The sequence below is a fragment of the Oncorhynchus mykiss genome, chromosome 29 (assembly GCF_057628025.1).
Source record: "Oncorhynchus mykiss isolate SJ-2025 chromosome 29, ASM5762802v1, whole genome shotgun sequence".
Lineage (NCBI taxonomy): Eukaryota > Metazoa > Chordata > Actinopteri > Salmoniformes > Salmonidae > Oncorhynchus > Oncorhynchus mykiss.
In genome coordinates this window covers 12,604,230-12,632,021 of record NC_143050.1, presented here as the reverse complement: position 1 = coordinate 12,632,021, position 27,792 = coordinate 12,604,230, and the positions used below count along the sequence as shown (strand labels likewise).

The 27,792-nt window shown below is 45.5% G+C and overlaps 1 protein-coding gene across 8 annotated transcripts in view; it reads left to right on the top strand.

The window, feature by feature from the left end:
* The window catches only part of camk2a (calcium/calmodulin dependent protein kinase II alpha), a 106,487-nt gene that overhangs the window by 39,422 nt on the left and 39,273 nt on the right, over window positions 1-27,792 (top strand). For all 8 annotated transcript variants that reach the window (XR_016493462.1, XR_016493461.1, XR_016493460.1 and 5 more), the window contains exons 4-7: window positions 1,478-1,532; window positions 7,296-7,361; window positions 9,904-9,976; window positions 11,924-12,026. Coding sequence is in view for 5 of the 8 variants with exons in the window: in XM_090227373.1 (XP_090083499.1) it covers window positions 1,478-1,532; window positions 7,296-7,361; window positions 9,904-9,976; window positions 11,924-12,026 (297 nt within the window). In the remaining 3 variants the exon portion in view is untranslated. The remainder of the gene's footprint in view (window positions 1-1,477; window positions 1,533-7,295; window positions 7,362-9,903; window positions 9,977-11,923; window positions 12,027-27,792) is intronic.

Below are 27,792 nucleotides of genomic sequence, written 5' to 3'. Positions count from 1 at the left end.
ATTCAGCTAGACACATACCTATTCAGTTAGACACATCCCTATTCAGTTAGGCACATCCCTATTCAGATAGACACATCCCTATTCAGTTAGACACATCCCTATTCAGCTAGACACATCCCTATTCAGCTAGGCACATCCCGATTCAGTTAGACACATCCCTATTCAGTTAGACACATCCCTATTCAGCGAGGCACATCCCTATTCAGTTAGACACATCCCTATTCAGTTAGACACATCCCTATCCAGCTAGACACAACCCTATTCAATTTGCGTTTCCTGTAGGAATTCCTCAGATAGATGGTTGACAACAGCCTATACAAGTGTTTGGTAAATTAAAGGTTCTTAAGGAGTCTGGGATCAAAGGTTTCCATCAAAATTGATACTCTTTAGTGACTTAACCTAGTCACAACCTATAACAAAGAGACTGGAGTGTCCCTTTGACTGATAGGGGAAGCCTTGCCAAGGGAAACCAACACAGCCAGTGACAGGCCAAAATCACCATCAGTAACAGCAGATTGAACGTTTCCTCTGGTAGATCCTCTCTGGCAGCCTGGTTACCTGTCTGTTGAGCTCCAAGAAGTGGCAAGGTGTGGAATGCTAACCAGACCGGTACACAGACTACCTCTCTAGACAAAAAGCAGCTCAGGATCACACTACTTCCACGACCTTTGCTTTTTTGGCAAAGTTGGGGAGAATTATCTGGGATTGCTGTTTCATGCTTATGTAATGGGGAGACTGTTGCTAAGCATTGGTGTTGGCAGGTGAAGGTATCTATACAGGTGAAGGTAGTTATACTGGTGAATGTATCTATACAGGTGAAGGTATCTATACTGCAGTCTTCCTCTTGTTAGCCTTTCTATCTCGGCACCTACACACAAACACACATACACACACTCAAACACACACCTGTCCTCTCGTCTCAGTACAAACACACCCACACACATGCACACAGAGCAGTATATAACACACTGCCTGCTGGGAGAGGGAGGGGTAGGGGATGGGAGGGATGGGGAGGAGAGGGAGAGGTGGTGATTGGCACTGGTGAGGAGAACAATGCAACAGAAAGAGAGCAAGAGGGAGAGGAGAGAGGGAGAGAGAAAGAGGGAGAAAGAGGGAGAGAGAAAGAGGGAGAAAGAGGGAGATAGAAAGAGGGAGAGGAGAGAGAGAGAGAAAGAGGGAGAGAGGGAGAGAGAAAGAGGGAGAGAGAAAGAGGGAGAGAGAAAGAGGGAGGAGAGAGGGAGAGAGAGAGAAAGAGGGAGAGAGGGAGAGAGAAAGAGGGAGAGAGAAAGAGGGAGAGAGAAAGAGGGAGAGAGAAAGAAGGAGAGGGAGAGAGAAAGAGGGAGAGGGAGAGAGTGTATACTCTTCTCTCCATCATGGAGATAACATAAGCACATCAATAGGACACCACAAACACTATCCAAGCTTCACTTAAGTAGTTTTAAAAACATGACTTCCTTTCTCTCTTTTCTCCATCCAGTGCGTCTCCATGACAGCATCTCGGAGGAAGGGCATCACTACCTGATCTTTGACCTGTGAGTAATGCACTGCATTGAATCTATTTATTTCATAATTCATCCACTCACACACACAGTGGGAATGATTGACATTAATGACAAAATTATTATTTTAAGGCTGAGAGGTGGCTTGATATGAGTCTTGATGTGAGTTCTAATCACATTCTGCACAACAGCCTGTATGAGACACAACCACAGTAAATGAATATCTACCATTGAGCTAGGCAGTGGTCCTGATTTCAATAAGCTCCTCGGTAAGCTATACACCAGGGACCCCAGCGACATTCAGCCACAGGCCAACAGGTCACTTAGAAATGAGTTTGAGGTCACTTAGAAATGTCCTTGTTTTTGAAAGAAAAGCAAGGCACACCTGTATTTGGGGAGTTTCTCCCGTTCTTCTCTGCAGATCCTCTCAAGCTCTGTCAGGTTGGATAGGGAGCGTTTCTGCACAGCTTTTTTCAGGGATGTTCGATCGGGTTCAAGTCCAGGCTCTGGCTGGGCCAATCAAGGACATTCCCAAAACTTGTCCCGAAGCCACAGACTTGTCCCTAAGCCACTTAGCCCCAGTCTGAGGTCCCGAGTGCTCTGGAGCCGGTTTTCATCAAGTATCTCTCTGTATGGCCTCCAGAGTGGCGCAGCGGTCTAAGGTACTAAATCGCAGTGCTATTGGCGTCACTACAGATCCGGGTTTGACTGGGAGACCCATGAGGCGGCGCACAATTGGCCCAGCATTGTCCAGATTAGGGGAGGGTTTGGCTAGCCAGGATGTCCTTGTCCCATCACACTCTAGCGACTCCTGTGGTGGGCCGGGCGCATGCACGCTGACACGGTCGCCAGTTGGACCGTGTTTCCTCCGACGCATTGGTGCGGCTGGCTTCTGGGTTAAGTGAGCAGTGTGTCAAGAAGCAGTGCGGCTTGGCAGGGTCGTGTATTAAAGGATGCATGGCTCTCGACCATATCCTCTCCCGAGTCCGTACAGGAGTTGCAGCGATGGGACAATACTGTAACTACCAATTGGATATCACGAAATTGGGGATACATTTTTTTTCTCTCTACTTTGCTCTGTTTATCTTTGCCTCTATCCTGACTAGTCTCCCAGTCCCTGCTACTGAAAAACACAGCATGATGCTGCCACCACCATGCTTCACTGTAGGGATGGTGCCAGATTTCCTCCAGACTTGACGCTTGGCATTCAGGCCAAAGTGTTCAATCTTGGTTTCATCAGATTTCATCAGACCATCAGATCTTGTTTCTCATGGTCTAAGTCTTTAGGTTCCTTTTGGTAAACTCCAAGCAGGCTGTCATGTGCCTTTTACTGAGGAGTGGCTTCCGTCTGTCCACTCTACCATAAAGACCTGATTGGTGGAGTGCTGCAGAGATGGTTGTTCTTCTGGAAGGTTCCCACATCTCCACAGAGGAACTCTAGAGCTCTGTCGGAGTGGCCATCAGGTTCTTGGTCACCTTCCTGACCAAGGCCCTTCTCCCTCGATTGCTCAGTTTGTCCGGGCGGCCAGCTCTAGGAAATGTCTTGGTGGTTCCAAACTTCTTCTATTTAAGAATGTTGGAGGCAACAACTTCAATGCTGCAGAATGTTTTGGTATCCTTCCCCAGATCTGTGCCTCGACACAAACCTGCCTCGGAGCTCTACGGACAATTCCTTTGACCTCATGGTTTGGTTTTTGCTTTGACATGCACTGTCAAGTGTGGGACCTTATATAGACAGGTGTGTTCCTTTCCAAATCATGTCCAATCAATTTAATTTAAATTGAACATCTCAAGGATGATCAATGGAAACGGGATGCAGCTGAGCTCAATTTCGAGTCTCATAGCAAAAGGGCTGAATAGTTACGTAAATAAGGTATTTCTGTTAATTATTTGTAATAAAATTGCAAAATTTCTGTTCCTAAGTATTCCCACGCATAATAAAGATATACAGTATATGTGATCGAATACAAATGTAAGCAAGGTTTGACATTTTTATGTTTAGTCAACTATTACATCAGTTTTGGCTTCTTATGGTCAATTTTCAGTCCACAAATTATTTGTAATTATTTTCCAGCCCCCTGACCATCTGCTCAAAAAAATGTTTTGTCCCGCTGCTGAATCTAGTTGATTATCCCTGCCATAGGCTATGATTTGTATCTAACCACTAATTATGGCTAGAGAGACCTGTAGTGTTGAGTGTGCTCCGTAGTCTCTGAGTGCACCATAATATATTAGTTCTGTAAATATCACTATTATATGCATTTTAAACACTCAACTGTTGTAATATCTTTCAATGCCTTTCAAGGAACTGTTGATTTCAGTCTGCACAACAGTGATTACAGTCCCCTGCAGGTGTTGAATGCTTTTAATTACAGAAACTGTATTTATATTACAGGAACTGGAATTATATTACAGGAACTGGAATTATATTACAGGAAGTGTATTTATATTACAGGAACTTGAATTATATTACAGGAACTGTATTTATATTACAAGAACTGGAATTATATTACAGGAACTGGAAATATATTACAGGAACTGTATTTATATTACAGGAATTTGAATTATATTACAGAAACTGTATTTATATTACAGGAACTGGAATCATATTACAGGAACTGTCATTATATTGTACCTTCAAGAGAATTCTTCTTGCATCTGTTATGAGGCGTCTTCTCTTAGTTGCCTCTTCCCTGTTAATGTCTCTGAATGAATAAGAACAGCTTTGTAAGTGTGACAATGAGCAGCAGGACAAAGTGTTGCATAAGAAGATCTTGATGACAATGTAAGTTGTTCTTAACTCGTCTGAAACAGCAGGATGGTGTTTAGAAGCAGTCCCTTGCTATAGATTCTCTTTGATTAAGAAAGGAAAGGAACCTAGTTAATTGTACAACTGAATGCATTCAACTGAAATGTGTCTTCCTATAGTGCTCAAATCATAAAGATCACACTTAATTCTTTGGGATAATACACAGTTACGTAGTGAAAGTTCCGAAACGGACAAAAATGAGAGACTAAGAAAAACTAAATTCCCTTCTATAGTCTTTAAATCTGACACATTTAGGAGAAAACTAGTTTGTCAGAGCCCAATCACTTTGTAATTGCAGGTTTACGAAATTATCCTACAAATATCAGACTTAATCTACTTATCATTCTGAGTGTATATTTGTTTACGTCATTTGTACTGTATATCTAGCGATACATGGTCAGTGTGTGCCAGTCTATGTGTTAATCCTGTGAAGGCATAACTGGTTAACATTTAGCTGTCTCCTAGTATCATGTGAAGGCATAACTGGTTAACATTTAGCTGTCTCCTAGTATCATGTGAAGGCAGGACTGGTTAACATTTAGCTGTCTCCTAGTATCATGTGAAGATATGACTGGTTAACATTTAGCTGTCTCCTAGTATCATGTGAAGGCATAACTGGTTAACATTTAGCTGTCTCCTAGTATCATGTGAAGGCAGGACTGGTTAACATTTAGCTGTCTCCTAGTATCATGTGAAGATATGACTGGTTAACATTTAGCTGTCTCCTAGTATCATGTGAAGGCATAACTGGTTAACATTTAGCTGTCTCCTAGTATCATGTGAAGGCAGGACTGGTTAACATTTAGCTGTCTCCTAGTATCATGTGAAGATATGACTGGTTAACATTTAGCTGTCTCCTAGTATCATGTGAAGGCATAACTGGTTAACATTTAGCTGTCTCCTAGTATCATGTGAAGGCAGGACTGGTTAACATTTAGCTGTCTCCTAGTATCATGTGAAGACATGACTGGTTAACGTTTAGCTGTCTCCTAGTATCATGTGAAGGCATGACTGGTTAACATTTAGCTGTCTCCTAGTATCCTGTGAAGGCATGACTGGTTAACATTTAGCTGTCTCCTATTATCATGTGAAGGCAGGCCTGGGTAACATTTAGCTGTCTCCTAGTATCCTGTGAAGGCAGGACTGGGAAACATTTAGCTGTCTCTTAGTATCCTGTGAAGGCAGAACTGGGTAACATTTAGCTGTCTCCTAGTATCCTGTGAAGGCAGGAATGGGTAACATTTAGCTGTCTCTTAGTATCCTGTGAAGGCAGGACTGGTTAACATTTAGCTGTCTCCTAGTATCATGTGAAGGCAGAACTGGGTAACATTTAGCTGTCTCCTAGTATCATGTGAAGGCATGACTGGTTAACATTTAGCTGTCTCCTAGTATCCTGTGAAGGCAGGACTGGGTAACATTTAGCTGTCTCCTAGTATCCTGTGAAGGCATGACTGGTTAACATTTAGTTGTCTCCTAGTATCATGTGAAGGCAGGCCTGGGTAACATTTAGCTGTCTCCTAGTATCCTGTGAAGGCAGGACTGGGAAACATTTAGCTGTCTCCTAGTATCATGTGAAGGCATGACTGGTTAACATTTAGCTGTCTCCTAGTATCATGTGAAGGCAGAACTGGTTAACATTTAGCTGTCTCTTAGTATCCTGTGAAGGCATGACTGGTTAACATTTAGCTGTCTCCTAGTATCCTGTGAAGACATGACTGGTTAACATCTAGCTGTCTCCTAGTATCATGTGAAGGCATGACTGGTTAACATTTAGCTGTCTCCTAGTATCCTGTGAAGGCATGACTGGTTAACATTTAGCTGTCTCCTAGTATCATGTGAAGGCAGGCCTGGGTAACATTTAGCTGTCTCCTAGTATCCTGTGAAGGCAGGACTGGGAAACATTTAGCTGTCTCTTAGTATCCTGTGAAGGCAGGACTGGTTAACATTTAGCTGTCTCCTAGTATCATGTGAAGGCAGAACTGGGTAACATTTAGCTGTCTCCTAGTATCATGTGAAGGCATGACTGGTTAACATTTAGCTGTCTCCTAGTATCCTGTGAAGGCAGGACTGGGTAACATTTAGCTGTCTCCTAGTATCCTGTTAAGGGAGGACTGGGAAACATTTAGCTGTCTCCTAGTATCATGTGAAGGCAGGACTGGGTAACATTTAGCTGTCTCTTAGTATCCTGTGAAGGCAGGACTGGTTAACATTTAGCTGTCTCCTAGTATCATGTGAAGGCAGAACTGGGTAACATTTAGCTGTCTCCTAGTATCATGTGAAGGCATGACTGGTTAACATTTAGCTGTCTCCTAGTATCCTGTGAAGGCAGGACTGGGTAACATTTAGCTGTCTCCTAGTATCCTGTGAAGGCATGACTGGTTAACATTTAGTTGTCTCCTAGTATCATGTGAAGGCAGGCCTGGGTAACATTTAGCTGTCTCCTAGTATCCTGTGAAGGCAGGACTGGGAAACATTTAGCTGTCTCCTAGTATCATGTGAAGGCAGGACTGGTTAACATTTAGCTGTCTCCTAGTATCATGTGAAGGCAGGACTGGTTAACATTTAGCTGTCTCCTAGTATCATGTGAAGGCAGGACTGGTTAACATTTAGCTGTCTCCTAGTATCCTGTAGAAGATTCATACTCTCAAAGTCTGAACTTAGCAACAGTGAGACAACTGCTTGGTTTTTTCCTTTTCTCACATCAGAAATGTACATTTGAGGTGCCTGTTAGGTTCCATGTCAACACACAGTTTTCTCCCAGTTTTTAAAAATATATTTACAAAAAAATATATGGGTGATTGGAAATGATTCAGACAATTACACTGATGGAAGCCACACTATTTGCAGGTATTAAAGCTGATCTTTGTCAGTGTGTCTCAGTGGCTGATATGGGGGGCATTGGGAAGGAAGTATTTCTCTCACACTGGCTCCATGCTCTGGTGGCCACCTTCATCCTCTTCAGCCTAACAATCCTCTCTCTTCCTCAGAGTGACGGGCGGCGAACTCTTCGAAGACATTGTTGCTCGAGAGTATTACAGTGAGGCTGACGCCAGGTCAGTGGAACCACCTCACAAAACACATGGAATAAACCCAAACACAGATACGTGACAAAGCAATTTAGCGAGTTCACAGTTTTCACTGTGATATGGATTCATTGACTTATACAGAGGTCCCAGCATTCCCAAACCAGGAGAGCATCTAAAGGCATATATATATATATATATATATATATACCAGGGGTGGGCAACTCCAGTCCTCGGGAGCCTGATTGATGTCACACTTTTTCTCCATCGCTAGCAAACACATCTGATTAATCAAATGTCATTCTAAACTGAAGATCATGAATAGGTGATTATTGGAGTCAGGTGTGTTTGCTGGAGCTGGGGCAAAACTGTGACACCAATCAGGCCCCTAGAGAGGATGATATTTTCTTTTAATGAGCATGGCCTTATTTATTTGACAGAATATTGGATAACTGTCATTCACATTACATAATACTCACATTTTCACTATACCCATCATGAGGTTACTACAACCTAGCCTATGAGTGAAAGTTTACAACATAGGTGCACAGGTCGAGATAAATTGAAGTAATCATTGACACATTCAATACCACCTTGCACACTCTTGCCTGCATGTAGCTGATCTAGGATGCAATCATTAGTCCAACAGTTGCAAGTGAGAGTTTCTAATGGACAAAATCCCCCACTTACATGTACAAATGACCTCAACTAACCTGCATCCCTGCACATTGACTCGGTACAGGTACCCCCTCTTGTATATAACCTCATTATTGTTATGTGTTATTTTTAATTTTTTTTAATTTTTTAAACTTTGGTTTATTTAGTAAATATGTTCTTAACTCTGTTTTATAAAAACGGCTTTGTTGGTTAAGGGGTTGTAAGTAAACATTTCACCTGTTGTATTCAGTGCATGTGACAAATACAATTTGATTGGATGTTCATCCCCATTTCGTTTACATCTGTTTAATTAAGATTTTTTTTTCAACAGAATCAGGAGTATGAATACACCCCTGATCACACGTAAACACAGTTCACTTTCATAGAAGCCACATACAAAAGGCAGGATCTCTTTGATTGTTATATTCCTTCTTGCATCTGTACACTCTCCTCCTCTCACTTTTTTCATTCGCTTGTGGACTTTGCTTGTGGACTTGCAGAACACATCATCTTTCTGTGACCAGGCGAAAAAATGTATTACCGGCGGGCCTCGGTGGCAATATATTGATAAAACCAAAAGCTTACCTTGACTTGGCAGTTCCAGTGTTGGATAGCCATAGCCAGCTAGGTAACATAGCAGCCTTCTCTGTTTGAGCAGGGTGTTTGAGTAGGCTACACCAGCATTCAGTAGCTAAGTAAGTAAGTCTCTCTTGCTTCTCCTTCATTATGAAGAAATTAATTTGTTAAAAACTTTTCAACTATTGTTTTTCTCTCTCTTTGCGTCAACTACTCACCACATTTTATGCACTTTAGTGCTACAGTAGCTAGGTGTAGCTTATGCTTTCAGTACTAGATTCATTCTCTGATACTTTGATTGGGTGGACAACATGTCAGTTCATGCTGCAAGAGCTCTGATAGGTTGGAGGACGTCTTTCTGAAGTTTCCATAATTACTGTTTAAGTCTATGAAAGGGGGTGAGAACCACGAGCCTCCTAGGTTTTGCATTGAAGTCAATGTACCCAGAGGAGGACGGAAGCTAGCTGTCCTCTGGTTACACCATGGTGCTACCCTACAGAGTGCTGTTGAGGCTACTGTAGACCTTTATTGCAAAACAGTGTGTTTTAATCGATTATTTGGTAATGTGAATATATTTAGTATAGTTTTATCTAAAAAGGATAACTTTTTTAATGTTTCACTATTATTATGACATTGATTGGGGAGGATGGTCCTCCCCTTCCTCCTCTGAGGAGCCTCTACTGATTGTCTAAAGCCTTTCAGTTAAAACTTTGTTGTCATGTCGTCACAGTCAGAGGCCTTTGTTTTGTCTGCAGGTCTGTTATTGGACTGTTCATTTGGATTGAACAGCTTTACCTCCGTAAACCTATTCATGATAGAGTATCTCCCCAATTCACCCAACACCAGCTATGGACTGGGCCATTGCATTGCAGTGACAAAGCAACAGGGCCACAAAACAAATGAATGAACAGAAACAAATGGAAACAGATGGCTGTGGACGTGTAGGAGCGACCTCACATCAATGTACACACTTCGCCCGGGTTTAGCGTGTCAGTCTCTCTATCTCTGCGGACCGGGTTCTCCCTGCTTCACTGCTCCACTGCTTGATTGACAGCTGAGTCTAGTTGCTAATTATCTTCCCACTGACTCCCAGCCAAACATACAAAAACTCATCAGGCTTGGCCCGTGCTACTGTGTTGATCGACAGTTTAGGAAAATGAATGGCCAAATCTAACGCCTCTGTGTGTCTTTGTATTATTCTGGAGGTGCATAAGCCATTTTATCCAAAATGCCGTGTGGATGAATGCTGAAGTGAAGCCCATTTTCAATAGCATTCAATTTAGCCTCTCAAAACTCCCAGCTCACTCAGTCTTTCAGTTTTCTCTCTCTCTTTTCATAGTCATTGTATTCAGCAGATTCTGGAGGCAGTGCTTCATTGTCATCAGATGGGAGTCGTTCACAGAGACCTCAAGGTAAGATTTAATAACAAATAAATTAAAAGACAGACTGCTCATCCATTGCAAGATATCACTTTGATGTCATTGTTATTATCTGATTGATTTGATCAAAAATGGATTTGGATTTAAATTATCTGTACTCTCTTAGAAAATAGGGTTCCTGAAGGGTTCTTCGGAGCAAGGGCCCAGTCCATAGCTGTCCCCATAGGAGAACCCTTTTTTGGTTCCAAGTAGAACCATTTTTGGTTTCAGGTAGAACTCTTTTGGGTTCCATGTGAACCCTCTGTGTAAAGGGTTCTACATGGAACTCAAAAGGGTTTTTACCTTGAACCAAATAGGGTTCTTCAAAGGGTTCTCCTATGGGGACAGCCAAAGAATCCTTTTAGGTTCCAGATAACAACTTTTCTTCTAAGAGTGTAGTCAGAAACTTCAGATCATACATTTGTTGTTATTTTTATTAATTTAAACACATTTCAAACATTCATTTTAGCCATCCAGGCTCTTTTTAATTTGAACCTTGAGGACACATCTATGTAATGTTTGCTCCTCAGGCAGCAGATAACAGGCCAACAGGCCATTCCTCTCTGCCTTGACTAAGGTTGCAAAATTCCAAAACTTTCAATACATTCCCTGGTTTTTCCAAAATCCCGGTTGGAGGAGCCCAGAGTCAGGGGGCAATAAGCAGGAAATCTGGAATTCTCCGTCCAGGATTTCTCGAAAACCAGGGAATTTATTTAAAGTTCCCAGAATTTTGCAACCCTGGCCATGACTTTCAGTGTGATTCACCTGTAGGTATGTGGACAGAATAACAAAAGCTCAATCAAACCAGTCAGAGAATTCAGGGGACATGCTGCTAAACCCGCTTCTGTCATAAGTGATTTCCCCTGCACACAGTTTGATGATTCTAAAATAGGCATTCATTTACAGTGCAACCACCATCGATCCACTGTTCTGTTGCCAACTTGCCATGTACAGTACATGTACTCCATATCTCAACGTCAGCTCAAGGGAGTAAAAAACGGAAACAAGCCCTCTCACCATCTCCATCACGTCGGACAGAATTGGCGTGTGCTACAGAATGTCTGCCCTGTTGTAGTGTCAAAGAGGGGCAGATAAATCACAGGTTCCAGTACTGTTTCATTTATTAATACACGTATTCAAGTACCGACTATACACCTACTCATTCAAGGGTTTTTCTTTATTTTTACTATTTTCTACATTGTACAATAATAGTGAAGACATCAAAACTATGAAATAACCCATATGGGATAATGTAGTAACCTAAAAAATGGTTCAGTTACCTCTATATATACCCACACTCTTTCAAAGGTACATTTTTGTTTATTACATCTTTTTCAAAATGTATTTTTTCAAATCTTTCTTACGGACTTCTTCAACACTCACACTGTGATTATCATGCACTAACACATGCTGGTACAACGAGAGACCCTTCTGCCCAACAGATATATGTTCCATTCACATGGTATCACATCTGCCTCCCAGCACCTGGGAACTGAGGGAAGATGAAGTGATAAAATGGATCTGTGTAGGCTGCGATTTTAGGTGTGTGTGTGTGTTTGTGTATGTGCGCCTGTGTGCATTTGTGCGTGTGGTGTGTGTCTGTGTTTATCAGGGGGTGGATAACATCTCATAGCAGCAGCAGTAGAGTGATTGGCGGCAGGAGGTGGGGTGTTCATTCCTCCGTCTGTGTGGGATAGAAGTGGCTTGGTGCTGTATTTATCAGAGCTCTGTCATGCTGCAACCACACAAAGTCATTAACACTATTCAATCTGGCCCAGCCTAGAGTCATGTCTGTCTGCCACCATATCCCTGCTTCTGCTCAGGCCTCCTGTCTCCTTTGGGTGACTGACTGTTGACTGAATGGCTGGTTAACTGGCTGACTAACTGACTGCTGACTGACTGAATGCTGACTTACTAGCTGACCTCTCTCTTTCTACGCAGCCTGAGAACCTTCTGCTGGCCTCCAAGTCCAAGGGAGCTGCAGTGAAGCTGGCAGACTTTGGCCTGGCCATCGAGGTGGAGGGGGAACAACAAGCCTGGTTCGGTAATGGCTGATATGAATCGTAATTACACACACACGCGCACATACACACAATGGAATGCAAATAAAGCCTCTAAAGTAGGTCGACGTATGCAAGATTTAGGATGTTTAATGTTAATATTTCCACCAGGGAAACAGAGCCTTCAGAGGGAAATCAATCATTCAAAGACTCCTATGGAATCCAATCAAACAAACGTTTTGCATCGAATGTCATCAAAAAAGGAACATTTCCTCTACAGCTATTCCGGAGAAATACCAAAAACAAAAACAAAGGGGAAAGTTTACATTAAAAAAAAGATAATCAAGGTAGGAATAACTAGTTTTGTAGTGCCATGACCACCACAGGGCAAAGAGAGCTGTTTACTGCTTGTTTTATTTATGAATTCCATTGCCACCAGAAATAGAAATACCACAGCCCCGTCCAGCCTCATTAGTAGTGAGGCCTGCAGTGTAAAAACACATTGTTTGAGTAGGTTCCACACAGCTCATTTTCCCTCACTCTGACTGCTCTAACTAACCTAACTGACTGACTGGTATAACTAACCCAAATGACTGGTCTAACTAACCAGTCAGACTGACTGGTCTAACGAACCTAACTGACCTACTGGTCTAACTAACCTAGCTGACTGACTGGTCTAACTAACCAGTCAGACTGACTGGTCTAACTAACCTAGCTGACTGACTGGTCTAACTAATCAGTCAGACTGACTGGTCTAACTAACCAGTCAGACTGACTGGTCTAACTAACCAGCCAGACTGACTAGTCTAACTAATCTAACTGACCTACTGGTCTAACTAACCAGTCAGACTGACTGGTCTAACTAACCTAACTGACTGACTGGTTTAACTAACCTAGTTGTGGTAGTAGTGGTCAATAGTTATGAGGTTCAGTAGTTGTGGTCAAAAGTTGTTCGGATATGGTTAGTAGTTAAATGTGTGATCAGAAGTTGTATGGTCAGAAGTTGTGTTGTTGTTGTATGTAATTGTGTGGTTGAGGTCAGGAGTTGTGTGGTTGTGGACACTAGATGTGGTCAGAATTTGTTTGATTGCGATCAGAAGTTATGTGGTTGAGGTATGTCATTGTGTGGTTGTGGTCACTAGATGTGGTCAGAAGTTGTGTGGTTGAGGTCAGAAGTTGTGTGGTTGAGAACGGAAGTTAGTTCAATAGTTATGTGGTTCAGTAGTTGTGTGGTTGTGGTAAAAAAAAAAGTTGTGGATATGGTAAGTAGTTACAGTGCCTTGCGAAAGTATTCGGCCCCCTTGAACTTTGCGACCTTTTGCCACATTTCAGGCTTCAAACATAAAGATATAAAACTGTATTTTTTTGTGAAGAATCAACAACAAGTGGGACACAATCATGAAGTGGAACGACATTTATTGGATATTTCAAACTTTTTTAACAAACCAAAAACTGAAAAATTGGGCGTGCAAAATTATTCAGCCCCTTTACTTTCAGTGCAGCAAACTCTCTCCAGAAGTTCAGTGAGGATCTCTGAATGATCCAATGTTGACCTAAATGACTAATGATGATAAATACAATCCACCTGTGTGTAATCAAGTCTCCGTATAAATGCACCTGCACTGTGATAGTCTCAAAGGTCCGTCAAAAGCGCAGAGAGCATCATGAAGAACAAGGAACACACCAGGCAGGTCCGAGATACTGTTGTGAAGAAGTTTAAAGCCGGATTTGGATACAAAAATATTTCCCAAGCTTTAAACATCCCAAGGAGTACTGTGCAAGCGATAATATTGAAATGGAGGGAGTATCAGACCACTGCAAATCTACCAAGACCTGACCGTCCCTCTAAACTTTCAGCTCATACAAGGAGAAGACTGATCAGAGATGCAGCCAAGAGGCCCATGATCACTCTGGATGAACTGCAGAGATCTACAGCTGAGGTGGGAGACTCTGTCCATAGGACAACAATAAGTCGTATATTGCACAAATCTGGCCTTTATGGAAGAGTGGCAAGAAGAAAGCCATTTCTTAAAGATATCCTTAAAAAGTGTTGTTTAAAGTTTGCCACAAGCCACCTGGGAGACACACCAAACATGTGGAAGAAGGTGCTCTGGTCAGATGAAACCAAAATTGAACTTTTTGGCAACAATGCAAAACGTTATGTTTGGCGTAAAAGCAACACAGCTGAACACACCATCCCCACGGTCAAACATGGTGGTGGCAGCATCATGGTTTGGGCCTGCTTTTCTTCAGCAGGGACAGGGAAGATGGTTAAAATTGATGGGAAGATGGATGGAGCCAAATACAGGACCATTCTGGAAGAAAACCTGATGGAGTCTGCAAAAGACCTGAGACTGGGACGGAGATTTGTCTTCCAACAAGACAATGATCCAAAACATAAAGCAAAATCTACAATGGAATGGTTAAAAAATAAACATATCCAGGTGTTAGAATGGCCAAGTCAAAGTCCAGACCTGAATCCAATCGAGAATCTGTGGAAAGAACTGAAAACTGCTGTTCACAAATGCTCTCCATCCAACCTCACTGAGCTCGAGCTGTTTTGCAAGGAGGAATGGGAAAAAATGTCAGTCTCTCAATGTGCAAAACTGATAGAGACATACCCCAAGCGACTTACAGCTGTAATCGCAGCAAAAGGTGGCGCTACAAACTATTAACTTAAGGGGGCTAAATAATTTTGCACGCCCAATTTTTCAGTTTTTGATTTGTTAAAAAAGTTTAAAATATCCAATAACTGTCGTTCCACTTCGTGATTGTGTCCCACTTGTTGTTGATTCTTCACAAAAAATACAGTTTTATATCTTTATGTTTGAAGCCTGAAATGTGGCAAAAGGTTGCAAAGTTCAAGGGGGCCGAATACTTTCGCAAGGCACTGTAGATGTGCGATCAAAAGTTGTTTGGTCAGAAGTTGTGTGGTTGTGGTATGTAATTGTGTGGTTGTGGTCACTAGATATGGTCAGAAGTTGTGCAGTTGAGGTCAGAAGTTGTGTGGTTGCGGTCAGAAGTTGTGTGGTTGAGGTATGGAATTGTGTGGTTGTGTTCAGAAGTTGTGCAGTTGAGGTCAGAAGTTGTGTGGTTGAGGTATGGAATTGTGTGGTTGTGTTCAGAAGTTGTGCAGTTGAGGTCAGAAGTTGTACGGTTTGATGTCAGAAGTTGTGTGGTTGCTGTCAGAAGTTGTGCAGTTGAGGTCAGAAGTTGTGTGGTTGCTGTCAGAAGTTGTGCAGTTGAGGTCAGAAGTTGTGTGGTTGCTGTCAGAAGTTGTGCAGTTGAGGTCAGAAGTTGTACGGTTTGATGTCAGAAGTTGTGTGGTTGCTGTCAGAAGTTGTGCAGTTGAGGTCAGAAGTTGTGTGGTTGAGGTCAGAAGTTGTGTGGTTGCTGTCAGAAGTTGTGCAGTTGAGGTCAGAAGTTGTGTGGTTGAGGTATGGAATTGTGTGGTTGTGTTCAGAAGTTGTGCAGTTGAGGTCAGAAGTTGTACGGTTTGATGTCAGAAGTTGTGTGGTTGCTGTCAGAAGTTGTGCAGTTGAGGTCAGAAGTTGTGTGGTTGCTGTCAGAAGTTGTGCAGTTGAGGTCAGAAGTTGTGTGGTTGCTGTCAGAAGTTGTGCAGTTGAGGTCAGAAGTTGTGTGGTTGCTGTCAGAAGTTGTACGGTTGTGGTATGTAATTGTGTGGTTGTTGCCACCGGAAAGGGTAAGCAGTTGTGTGGTTGCTGTCAGAAGTTGTAAAGTTGTGGTATGTAATAGCGTTAGTGGTCAAAACGGCAGCTGTTTGAAAAACACGTGGTAATGCAGTTACAAAAACAGCTGTACTGTAAGTTCCGTATGGAGTATTTTGATTCCACACACAGCTATGAATAGCGGAGAAGTAGCTGAATATCCCATACGCTCTAACTTTTTGTCTAACTTGTTGCAGGAGTGGTCAAAACGGACGTTGATTGCCAAAATGTTACAGAAAATGATGTTGATGCGGTTACTTAAACTGCTGTAACTTTTGATGCAAATATTATTCGTCCAAACTCCAGATTTGAGTAGACTGACTTTTATCCAGCCAATCACATGAGCCCCTGGGATAGGAGCTCTACCGTAACCAGGAGGGAAGTCTCTCTTTGCTGTCCCAATCGCTCTGCTGTCCCAATCTCTCTGCTGGCCCAAGCAAAATGGCGCCAACAGAGATGGTCGCCTCACTTCAGGTCCTTAGGAAACCATGCAGTTATTCGTTTTTTTAATGTATTATTTCCGACATTGTTAGCCCAGAAAATCTCAAGTGTTATTACATACAGCCGGGAATATCTATTGGATATAAAAGTGATGTCAACTTACCAACATTACGACCAGGAATACGTACTTTCTGAAGAGGATCCTTTGTTCGGACCTTCACCCTGGACATGGGCTCTTATCCCAGAGCCAGGGGCCCAAAACAACGCGGTCACCTCAGGAGAGGCAGAAGGAGTGGCCTACTGGTCAGACTCAGAAGACGAGCACATCATCCACTGCTTCCGAGCACATTACTCGTCAATGTCCAATCTCTAGATAACAAGGTCGACGAAATTAGTGCATGAGTTGCCTTCCAGAGAGACATCAGAGATTGTAACATTCTCTGTTTCATGGAAACATGGCTCACTCGGGATATGTTGTCAGACCCCGCGCCGACAGAAACAAACATCTCTCTGGTAAGAAGAAGGGTGGGGGTGTATGCCTTATGATTAACGACTCATGGTGTAATCACAACAACATACAATAACTCAGCTCCTTTTGTTCACCTGACCTAGAATTCCTTACAATCAAATGCCGACTACATTATCTTCCAAGAGAATTCTCTTCGATTACAGTCACAGCCGTGTATATCCCCACTCAAGCAGATACCTCATCGGCCCTGAAAGAACTTCACTGGACTCTATGTAAACTGGAAACCATACATCCTGAGGCTGCATTTATTGTAGCTGGGGATTTTAACAAAGCTAACCTGAAAACAAGACTTCCTAATGTCGTGTGAGCTCCACTCCTATTCCCCAGGCGCTCTCTTTTGACAACTTCTGTAACCGTAATAGCCTTGGTTTCATGCATGTTAACATTAGAAGCCTCCTCCCTAAGTTTGTTCTATTCACTGCTTTAGCACACTCTGCCAACCCGGATGTTCTAGCTGTGTCTGAATCCTGGCTTAGGAAGACCACCAAAAATTCAGACATTTTAATTCCAAACTACAACATTTTCAGACAAGATAGAACTGCCAAAGGGGGCGGTGTTGCAATCTACTGCAAAGATGGCCTGCAGAGTTCTGTCCTACTATCCAGGTCTGTACCCAAACAATTTGAACTTCTACTTTTAAAAATCCACCTCTCTAAAAACAAGTCTCTCACCGTTGCCGCCTGCTATAGACCACCCTCTGCCCCCAGCTGTGCTCTGGACACCATATGTGAACTGATTGCCCCCCATCTATCTTCAGAGCTCGTGCTGCTAGGCGACCTAAACTGGAACATGCTTAACACCCCAGCCATCCTACAATCTAAACTTGATGCCCTCAATCTCACACAAATTATCAATGAACCTACCAGGTACCTCCCCAAAGCCTTAAACACGGGCACCCTCATAGATATCATCCTAACCAACTTCCCCTCTAAATACACCTCTGCTGTCTTCAACCAATATCTCAGCGATCACTGCCTCATTGCCTGCATCCGTAATGGGTCAGCGGTCAAACGACCTCCTCTCATCACTGTAAAACGCTCCCTGAAACACTTCAGCGAGCAGGCCTTTCTAATCGACCTGGCCGGGGTATCCTGGAAGGATATTGACCTCATCCCGTCAGTAGAGGATGCCTGGATCTTTTTTTTAAATGCCTTCCTAACCATCTTAAATAAACATGCCCCATTCAAGAAATTTAGAACCAGGAACAGATATAGCCCTTGGTTCTCCCCAGACCTGACTGCCCTTAACCAACACAAAAACATCCTATGGCGTTCTGCATTAGCATCGAACAGCCCCCGTGATATGCAGCTGTTCAGGGAAGCTAGAAACCATTATACACAGGCAGTTAGAAAAGCCAAGGCTAGCTTTTTCAAGCAGAAATTTGCTTCTTGCAACACTAACTCAAAAAAGTTCTGGGACACTGTAAGGTCCATGGAGAATAAGAACACCTCCTCCCAGCTGCCCACTGCACTGAAGATAGGAAACACTGTCACCACTGATAAATCCACCATAATTGAAAATTTCAATAAGCATTTTTCTACTGCTGGCCATGCTTTCCACCTGGCTACTCCTACCCCTGGCAACAGCACTGCACCCCCAACAGCAACTCACCCAAGCCTTCCCCATTTCTCCTTCTCCCAAATTCATTCAGCTGATGTTCTGAAAGAGCTGCAAAATCTGGACCCCTACAAATCAGCCGGGCTAGACAATCTGGACCCTTTCTTTCAAAAATTATCTGCCGAAATTGTTGCCACCCCTATTACTAGCCTGTTCAACCTCTCTTTCGTGTTGTCTGAGATTCCCAAATATTGGAAAGCAGCTGCGGTCATCCCCCTCTTCAAAGGGGGGGACACTCTTGACCCAAACTGCTACAGACCTATATCTATCCTACCATGCCTTTCTAAGGTCTTCGAAAGCCAAGTCAACAAACAGATTACCGACCATTTCGAATCTCACCATACCTTCTCTGCTATGCAATCTGGTTTCAGAGCTGGTCACCTCAGCCACGCTCAAGGTCCTAAACGATATCTTAACCGCCATCGATAAGAAACATTACTGTGCAGCCGTATTCATTGATCTGGCCAAGGCTTTCGACTCTGTCAATCACCACATCCTCATCGGCAGACTCAACAGCCTTGGTTTCTCAAATGATTGCCTCGCCTGGTTCACCAACTACTTCTCTGATAGCGTTCAGTGTGTCAAATCGGAGGGTCTGTTGTCCGGACCTCTGGCAGTCTCTATGGGGGTGCCACAGGGTTCAATTCTTGGACCGACTCTCTTCGCTGTATACATCAATGAGGTCGCTCTTGCTGCTGGTGAGTCTCTGATCCACCTCTACGCAGACGACACCATTCTGTATACTTCCGGCCCTTCTTTGGACACTGTGTTAACAACCCTCCAGGCAAGCTTCAATGCCATACAACTCTCCTTACGTGGCCTCCAATTGCTCTTAAATACAAGTAAAACTAAATGCATGCTCTTCAACCGATCGCTACCTGCACCTACCCGCCTGTCCAACATCACTACTCTGGACGGCTCTGACTTAGAATACGTGGACAACTACAAATACTTAGGTGTCTGGTTAGACTGTAAACTCTCCTTCCAGCTTTATCTTGGCCAGGTCGCAGTTGTAAATGAGAACTTGTTCTCAACTTGCCTACCTGGTTAAATAAAGGTAAAATAAAAAATAAAAATAAAGTGTCTTTGGCTATGCCAGATTACGTGATATGACATGTTTTTCTATAGAATAGTTTCTCTGTAATTGATATTACCTGATTAAGCTAATCAGGTGAATGTATTTAACTAGAAAGTCGGGGCACCATGGAAGAATGTTTATAGAGCTGTTATCTTCCGAATAAACTCTTAAAGACCTGATAATCTTTTACATGAATTCTAAATTCTATCAGCATATTGAATGTGCGACACGTGCTGGTAGCATTCTGGATCATTGCTACACTAACTTCCGCGATGCATACAAAGCCCTCCCCTGCCCTGCCTTTGGGCTAATCTGACCATAACTCCATTTTGTTGCTCCCAGCCTATAGACAGAAACTAAAACAGGAAACGCCCGTGCTCAGGTCTATACAACGCTGGTCTGACCAATCGACGCTTTGAGATTGCTTCGATCACGTGGACTGGGATATGTTCTGGATAGCCTCAGACATTAACATTGATGTCTTCGGTGACTCTGTGAGCGAGTTTATTAGAAAGTGCATCGGAGATGTTGTACCCACTGTGACTATTTAAACCTTTCCTAACCAGAGAACGTGGATTGATGGCAGAATTCGTGCAAAAATGAAGCATGAACCACCGCTTTTAATCATGGGAAGGCGACTGGAAACATGACCAAATACAAACAGTGCAGCTATTCTGCAAGGGAATCAAACAAGCAAAGCGTCAGTAAAGAGACAAAGTAGAGTCTCAATTCAATGGCTCAAACACGAGACGTATGTGGCAGGGTCTACAGACAATCACGGATTACAAAAAGAAAACCAGCCCCGTTGCGAACATCAACGTCTTGCTCCCAGACGAATTAAACAACTTCTTTACTCGTTTTGAGGACAATACAGTGCCACTGACACGGCCTGCTACCAAAGCCTGTGGGCTCTCCTTCTCCATGTGAGTAAAATATTTAAACGTGTTAACCCTCGCAAGGCTGCTGGCTCAGATGGCATCCCTAGCCACGCTACCGGAGCATACGCAGACCAGCTGGCTGGTGTGTTTACGGACATATTCAATCAATCCCTATCCCAGTCTGTTGTCCCCACATGCTTCAAGATGGCCACCATTGTTCCTGTTCCCGAGAAAGCTAAGTTGACTGAACTAAATTACTATCACCCCGTTGCCCTCACTTCTGTCATCATGAAGGGCTTTGAGAGACTAGTCAAGGATCATATTTTTATTTTTATTTTTTATTTCACCTTTCACCAGGTAGGCTCATTGAGATCAAGTTCTAATTTGCAACTGCGACCTGGCCAAGATAAAGCATAGCAGTTCGACACATACAACAGCACAGGGTTACACATGGAATAAAGAAAACATAGTCAATAATACAGTAGGAACAAAAAAAGTCTATATACAGTGAGTGCAAATGAGGTAAGATAAGGGAGTTAAGGCAATAAACAGGCCATGGTGGCGAAGTAATTACAATATAGCAATTATACTCTGGAATGGTAGATGTGCAGAAGATGAATGTGCAAGTAGAGATACTGGGGTGTAAAGGAGCAAATAAATACAGTATGATGATGAGGTAGTTGGATGGGGTGTTTACAAATTGTCTATGTACAGGTGCAGTGATTTGTGAGCTGCTCTGACAGCTGGTGCTTAAAGCTAGTGAGGGAGATATGAGTCTCCAGCTTCAGTAATTTTTGCAGTTCGTTGCAGTCATTGGCAGCATAGAACTGGAAGGAAAGGCGGCCAAAGGAGGAATTGGCTTTGGGGGTGACCAGTGAGATATACTTGCTGGAGCGCGTATCACCACAAACCTACCTGATACCCTAGACCCACTCCAATTTGCTTACCGCTGCAATAGGTCCACTGATGATGCAATCGCCATCACACTGCACACTGCCCTATCCCATCTGGACAAGAGGAATACCTATGTAAGAATGCTGTTCATTGACTACAGTTCAGCATTTAACACCATAGTACCCTCTAAACTCATCATTAAGCTCGAGACCCTGGGTCTTGACCCCGCTCTGTGCAACTGGGTCCTGGACTTTCTGACGGGCCGCTGCTGGGTGGTGAAGGTAGGAAACAACATCTCCACCCTGCTGATCCTCAACACTGGGGCCCCATGTTACGATCTACTAGGTGTGGTGGGTGGAATCAGGCGCAGAGAGCAGGGTTCAGTCGTTTTCCTCAGATTTATTCCCCAGCGCAACAAAAACAGTCACGCCAACACACAGGGCGTAAATACGTTGCTAGTCCAAAACAACAACAGGACTAAACAGTCCGGAGAATAAATACAATAATAAATCACACCAACAAAACACAGAGTAACAAAAACAAGCCCGCACAAATACCCAGCGGGCCTAGTGCCCTTAAATACCCTACAAACAAATCCTAATACAAAACAGGTGTACCCAATTAACCAATAACCCAAAACAAACGGAAAGGGAATCGATGGCAGTTAATAGACCGGCGACGACGACCGCCGAGCACCGCCCGAACAGGAAGAGGCACCAACCTCGGCGAGGTTCGTGACAGTACCCCCCCCCTGACGCGCGGCTCCCGCAGCGCGCCGACCCCGGCCTCGAGGACGACCCGGAGGACGAGGCGCAGGGCGATCCGGGTGGAGGCGATGGAAATCCCTCAAGAGGGAAGGATCTAAAATGTCCCTCCCCGGTACCCAGCACCTCTCCTCCGGACCGTACCCCTCCCAGTCCACGAGGTACTGCAGGCCCCTCACCCGGCGTCTCGAGTCCAGAATAGCTCGTACTGTGTACGCCGGGGACCCCTCGATGTCCAGAGGGGGTGGAGGGACCTCCGGTACCTCACTGTCTTGTAGGGGACCAGCTACCACCGGCCTGAGGAGAGACACATGAAACGAGGGGTTAATACGATAATAAGAGGGAAGTTGCAATCTATAACACACCTCGTTTATCCTCCTCAGGACTTTAAATGGCCCCACACACTGCGGCCCCAGCTTCCGGCAGGGCAGGCGGAGGGACAGGTTTCGGGTCGAGAGCCAGACCCTGTCCCCTGGTGCGAACACCGGGGCCTCACTGCGGTGGCGGTCAGCGTCTCTCTTCTGCCGTTCACTGGCCTGCCTGAGAGAATCCTGGACTGCCCGCCAGGTCTCTCTAGAGCGCTGTACCCACTCCTCCACCGCAGGAGCCTCGGTCTGACTCTGATGCCACGGAGCCAGGACCGGCTGGTAACCCAGTACACATTCGAATGGCGACATATTCGTGGACGAATGCCGAAGAGAATTCTGGGCTAACTCTGCCCATGGGACGTACCTTGCCCATTCTCCTGGCCGGTCCTGGCAATACGACCTCAGAAACCTGCCCACTTCCTGGTTTACTCTCTCCACCTGCCCATTACTTTCGGGGTGATAACCAGAGGTAAGGCTGACCGAGATCCCCAGACGCTCCATAAACGCCTTCCAAACCCGAGATGTGAACTAGGGACCCCGATCGGAGACGATATCCTCTGGGACCCCATAGTGCCGGAAGACGTGGGTAAAAAGAGCCTCTGCAGTCTGTAGGGCCGTAGGGAGACCAGGCAATGGAAGGAGACGGCAGGACTTAGAGAACCGATCCACAACGACCAGAACGGTAGTGTTCCCCTGAGAAGGGGGAAGATCAGTAAGGAAATCTACCGAGAGATGGGACCATGGCCGTTGTGGAATCGGGAGGGGCTGTAACTTCCCTCTAGGAAGGTGCCTAGGAGCCTTACTCTGGGCGCATACCGAACAGGAAGAGACATAGAGCCTCACATCCCTAGCTAAGGTGGGCCACCAGTATTTCCCTCTAAGACCCCGCACTGTCCTATCGATCCCCGGATGACCCGCAGACGGTAGTGTGTGAGCCCACCGAATCAACTTATCACGAACACCAAGCGGTACGTAACTTCTGCCAGTCGGACACTGTGCAGGCGCAGGTTCAACCCTCAACGCCCGCTCGATGTCCGCGTCCACCTCCCATACCACTGGGGCCACCAGCCGAGAAGCAGGAAGGATGGGAGTGGGTTCGATAGACCGGTCCTCAGTGTCATAGAGACGGGACAGCGCGTCGGCCTTAGTGTTGAGGGAACCTGGTCTGTAAGAGATCGTAAATCTAAAACGTGTAAAGAACATGGCCCACCTAGCCTGGCGCGGATTCAGTCTCCTCGCTGCACGAATATACTCCAGATTACGGTGATCAGTCCAGATGAGAAAAGGGTGTTTAGCCCCCTCTAGCCAGTGTCTCCACACCTTCAGGGCCTTTACCATAGCTAGTAACTCCCGGTCCCCCACATCATAGTTCCGCTCTGCCGGACCCAGCTTCTTAGAAAAGAAAGCGCAGGGACGGAGCTTCGGTGGCGTACCCGAGCGCTGAGACAGCACGGCTCCAACCCCAGCCTCGGACGCATCCACCTCCACTATGAATGCTAACGAAGGGTCCGGATGCGCCAACACGGGAGCCCCAGTGAACAGTGCCTTCAACTGGTTGAAGGCTCCATCAGCCTCTGCTGACCACCGCAAACGCACCGGCCCTCCCTTCAGCAGTGAGGTAATGGGCGCCGCTACTTGGCCAAAACCCCGGATAAACCTCCGGTAGTAATTGGCAAACCCTAAAAACCGCTGCACCTCCTTTACCGTGGTCGGAGTCGGCCAATTACGCACGGCATTAACGCAAGGAAACGGCTGGTTTGGAAAACACACATTTCTCAGCCTTGACGTATAGGTCATGGTCCAGCAGTCGCCCAAGAACCTTGCGCACCAGGGAAACATGCGCGGCGCGTGTGGCAGAATAAATCAAGATGTCATCAATATAGACTACCACACCCTGCCCGTGCAAGTCCCTGAGAATCTCATCTACAAAGGATTGAAAGACGGCTGGAGCATTTTTCAACCCATACGGCATGACGAGGTACTCATAGTGGCCTGATGTGGTACTAAACGCTGTTTTCCACTCGTCTCCTCCCCGAATACGCACCAGATTATACGCGCTCCTGAGGTCCAGTTTTGTGAAGAAACGCGCTCCATGGAATGATTCCACCGCCGTAGCGATGAGAGGTAGCGGATAACTAAAACCCACTGTGATCGAATTGAGACCTCGATAATCAATGCACGGACGCAGACCTCCCTCCTTTTTCCTCACAAAAAAGAAACTCGAGGAGACGGGTGACATGGAGGGCCGAATGTACCCCTGTCTCAGAGCTTCCGTGACATATGTTTCCATAGCCAGCGTCTCCTCCTGTGACAGTGGGTACACATGACTCCGGGGAAGTGCAGCGTTCTCCAGGAGGTTTATCACGCAATCCCACCGTCGATGGGGTGGTAATTTGGTCGCTTTCCTCTTACTAAAAGCGATAGCCAAATCGGCATATTCTGGGGGAATGCGCACGGTGGAAACCTGGTCTGGACTCTCCACCGTCGTGGCACCGATGGAAACTCCTAAACACCTCTCTGAACACTCGTCTGACCACCCCTTAAGAGCCCCCTGTTTCCAGGAAATAAGGGGATTGTGAATAGCCAGCCAGGGAACCCCCAACACCACCGGAAACCCAGGTGAATCAATAAGGTAGAAACTGATCCTCTCCCTATGATTCCCCTGCGTTACCATGTCCAGCGGAATCGTGGCCTCCCTGACCAGCCCTGACCCTAGCGGTCGGCTATCTAAGGAGTGCACGGGGACAGGTGGGTCTATCTGCACTAACGGAATACCCAATTTACGGGCGAGTCCACGATCCATAAAGCTCACAGCTGCGCCTGAATCGACTAGCGCCTTATGCTGAAGAGAGGGGAAAAATGCAGGGAAAAAAATTAACAAAAACATGTGACCAACAGGGAGCTCTGGGTGAGTTTGGTGCTTACTCACCTGGGGTGGCCGAGGAGCGCTCTGCCGACCATCTCGACTCCCAGAGGGACTCCTCCAACACCGGTCCGAAGTGTGTCCTCTCCGTCCACAATAGGAGCAGGAGGAGCCCCCTCTGATCCCCCTAGATGCAGCTCCTCCCAACTCCATCGGAGTGGGAGTGGGAGAGCTGGACGGTGGAATTAACAGGACCCCTAAGGAACGCCCGCGGGCAGCTAGCAGGTTGTCCAATCGAATAGACATGTCTATTAGTTCATCCAGGGAGAGAGTTGTGTCCCTGCAAGCCAGCTCCCGGCGGACGTCCTCCCGGAGACTACACCGGTAATGGTCCATCAGGGCCCTGTCATTCCACCCAGCACCAGCAGCTAGGGTCCTAAACTCCAACGCGAAGTCCTGCGCGCTCCTCGTCTCCTGTCTGAGGTGGAACAGTCGCTCACCCGCCGCTTTACCCTCTGGTGGATGATCGAACACTGCTCGGAAACGGCGAGTGAACTCCAGGTAGTTGTCCCGAGCTGAGTCTGGACTGTTCCAGACTGCGTTAGCCCAGTCCAGGGCCCTGCCCGTTAAACAGGAGACGAGGAGGCTCACACTCTCCTCACCCGAGGGAGCCGGACGCACGGTAGCCAGGTAGAGCTCCAGCTGGAGCAAAAATCCCTGGCACCCAGCAGCCGCTCCATCGTACTCCCTCGGGGGGGAGAGACGTAGTGCGCCGGACCCAGAGGACGATGTAGGTGGAGTAGGTGGTGTCGGGAGTGGGGGAGCTGGGGTAGATGTCGGGAGACCACTCCGCTCCCATCGTTCCATCCTCTCCATCATCTGGTCCATCGCGGTACCAATCCGATGGAGGACAGCTGTATGGTGATGAACGCGCTCCTCCATAGTGGGGAGAGGAGTGGTCGCTGCTCCTGCTGACTCCATTTCAGGTGGTGCGGGCTTCTGTTACGATCTACTAGGTGTGGTGGGTGGAATCAGGCGCAGAGAGCAGGGTTCAGTCGTTTTCCTCAGATTTATTCCCCAGCGCAACAAAAACAGTCACGCCAACACACAGGGCGTAAATACGTTGCTAGTCCAAAACAACAACAGGACTAAACAGTCCGGAGAATAAATACAATAATAAATCACACCAACAAAACACAGAGTAACAAAAACAAGCCCGCACAAATACCCAGCGGGCCTAGTGCCCTTAAATACCCTACAAACAAATCCTAATACAAAACAGGTGTACCCAATTAACCAATAACCCAAAACAAACGGAAAGGGAATCGATGGCAGCTAATAGACCGGCGACGACGACCGCCGAGCACCGCCCGAACAGGAAGAGGCACCAACCTCGGCGAGGTTCGTGACACCCCACAAGGGTGCGTTCTCAGCCCTCTACTGTACTCCCTGTTCACCCCTGACTGCGTGGCCACGCACGCCTCCAACTCAATCATCTATTTTGCAGATGACACGAGAGTGATTGGCCCGATTACCAACAACGACAAGACGGCCTACAAGGAGGAGTTGAGGGCCATCTGAGTGTGGTGTCAGGAAAACAACCTATCACTCAACATCAACAAAACAAAGGAGATGATTGTGGACTTCAGGAAACGATGTGGATAAGGGGAGCAGTAGTGGAGAACGTGAAAAGTTTGAAGTTACTCTGCATACACATCACGGACAAACTGAAATGGTCCACCCACACAGACAGTGTGGTGAAGAACTGTACTCTTCACATGATGCTTTATCATTTCCTTAATGAAAATGAGTCTGGATATTTCAACCTGTCCTTTGTTCACAGTGCGTATAACCCCTGGCTGGTTCCCTTGGTTTGGAGAATAAACCTCAGGAGGCTGAAGAAATTTGGCTTCTCACCTAAAACACTCACAAACTTTTACAGGTGCATAATCGAGAGCATGCTGTCGGGGTCTATCACCGCCTGGTACCGCAACTGCACCCTGCTCAACCGCAAGGCTCTCCAGAGGGTAGTGAGGTATGCACAACGCATCACTGGGGATAACTACTTGCCCTCCAGGACACATACAGCACCCAATGTCACAGAAAGGCCAAAAAGATCATCAAGGACAACAACCACCCGAGCCACTGACTGTTCACCCCGCTATCATCCAGAAGGCGAGGTCAGTACAGGTGCATCAAAGCAGGGACCGAGAGACTGAAAAACAGCTTCTATCTCAAGGCCAACAGACTGTTAAACAGCCATCATTAACATAGAGAGGCTGCTGCCAACATACAGACTCAAATCTCTGGCCACTAATGATGCCACTTTAATAATGTTTACATATTATATTACTCATCTCATATGTATACTGTACTCTATACCATCTACTGCATCTTTCCTGGCCATCGCATGGCCATCGCTCATCCATATATTTCCATGTGCATATTCTCATTCACCCCTTTAGATTTGTGTGTATTGGGTAGTTGTTGTGAATTTGTTAGATTACTTGTTAGATATTACTGCATGGTCGAAACTAGAAGCACAAACATTTCGCTACACTCGCATTAACATCTGCTAACCATGGGTATGTGACAAATAAAATTTGATTTGATTTGATCTCTCTGCTGACCCAATCTCTCTGCCGGCCCA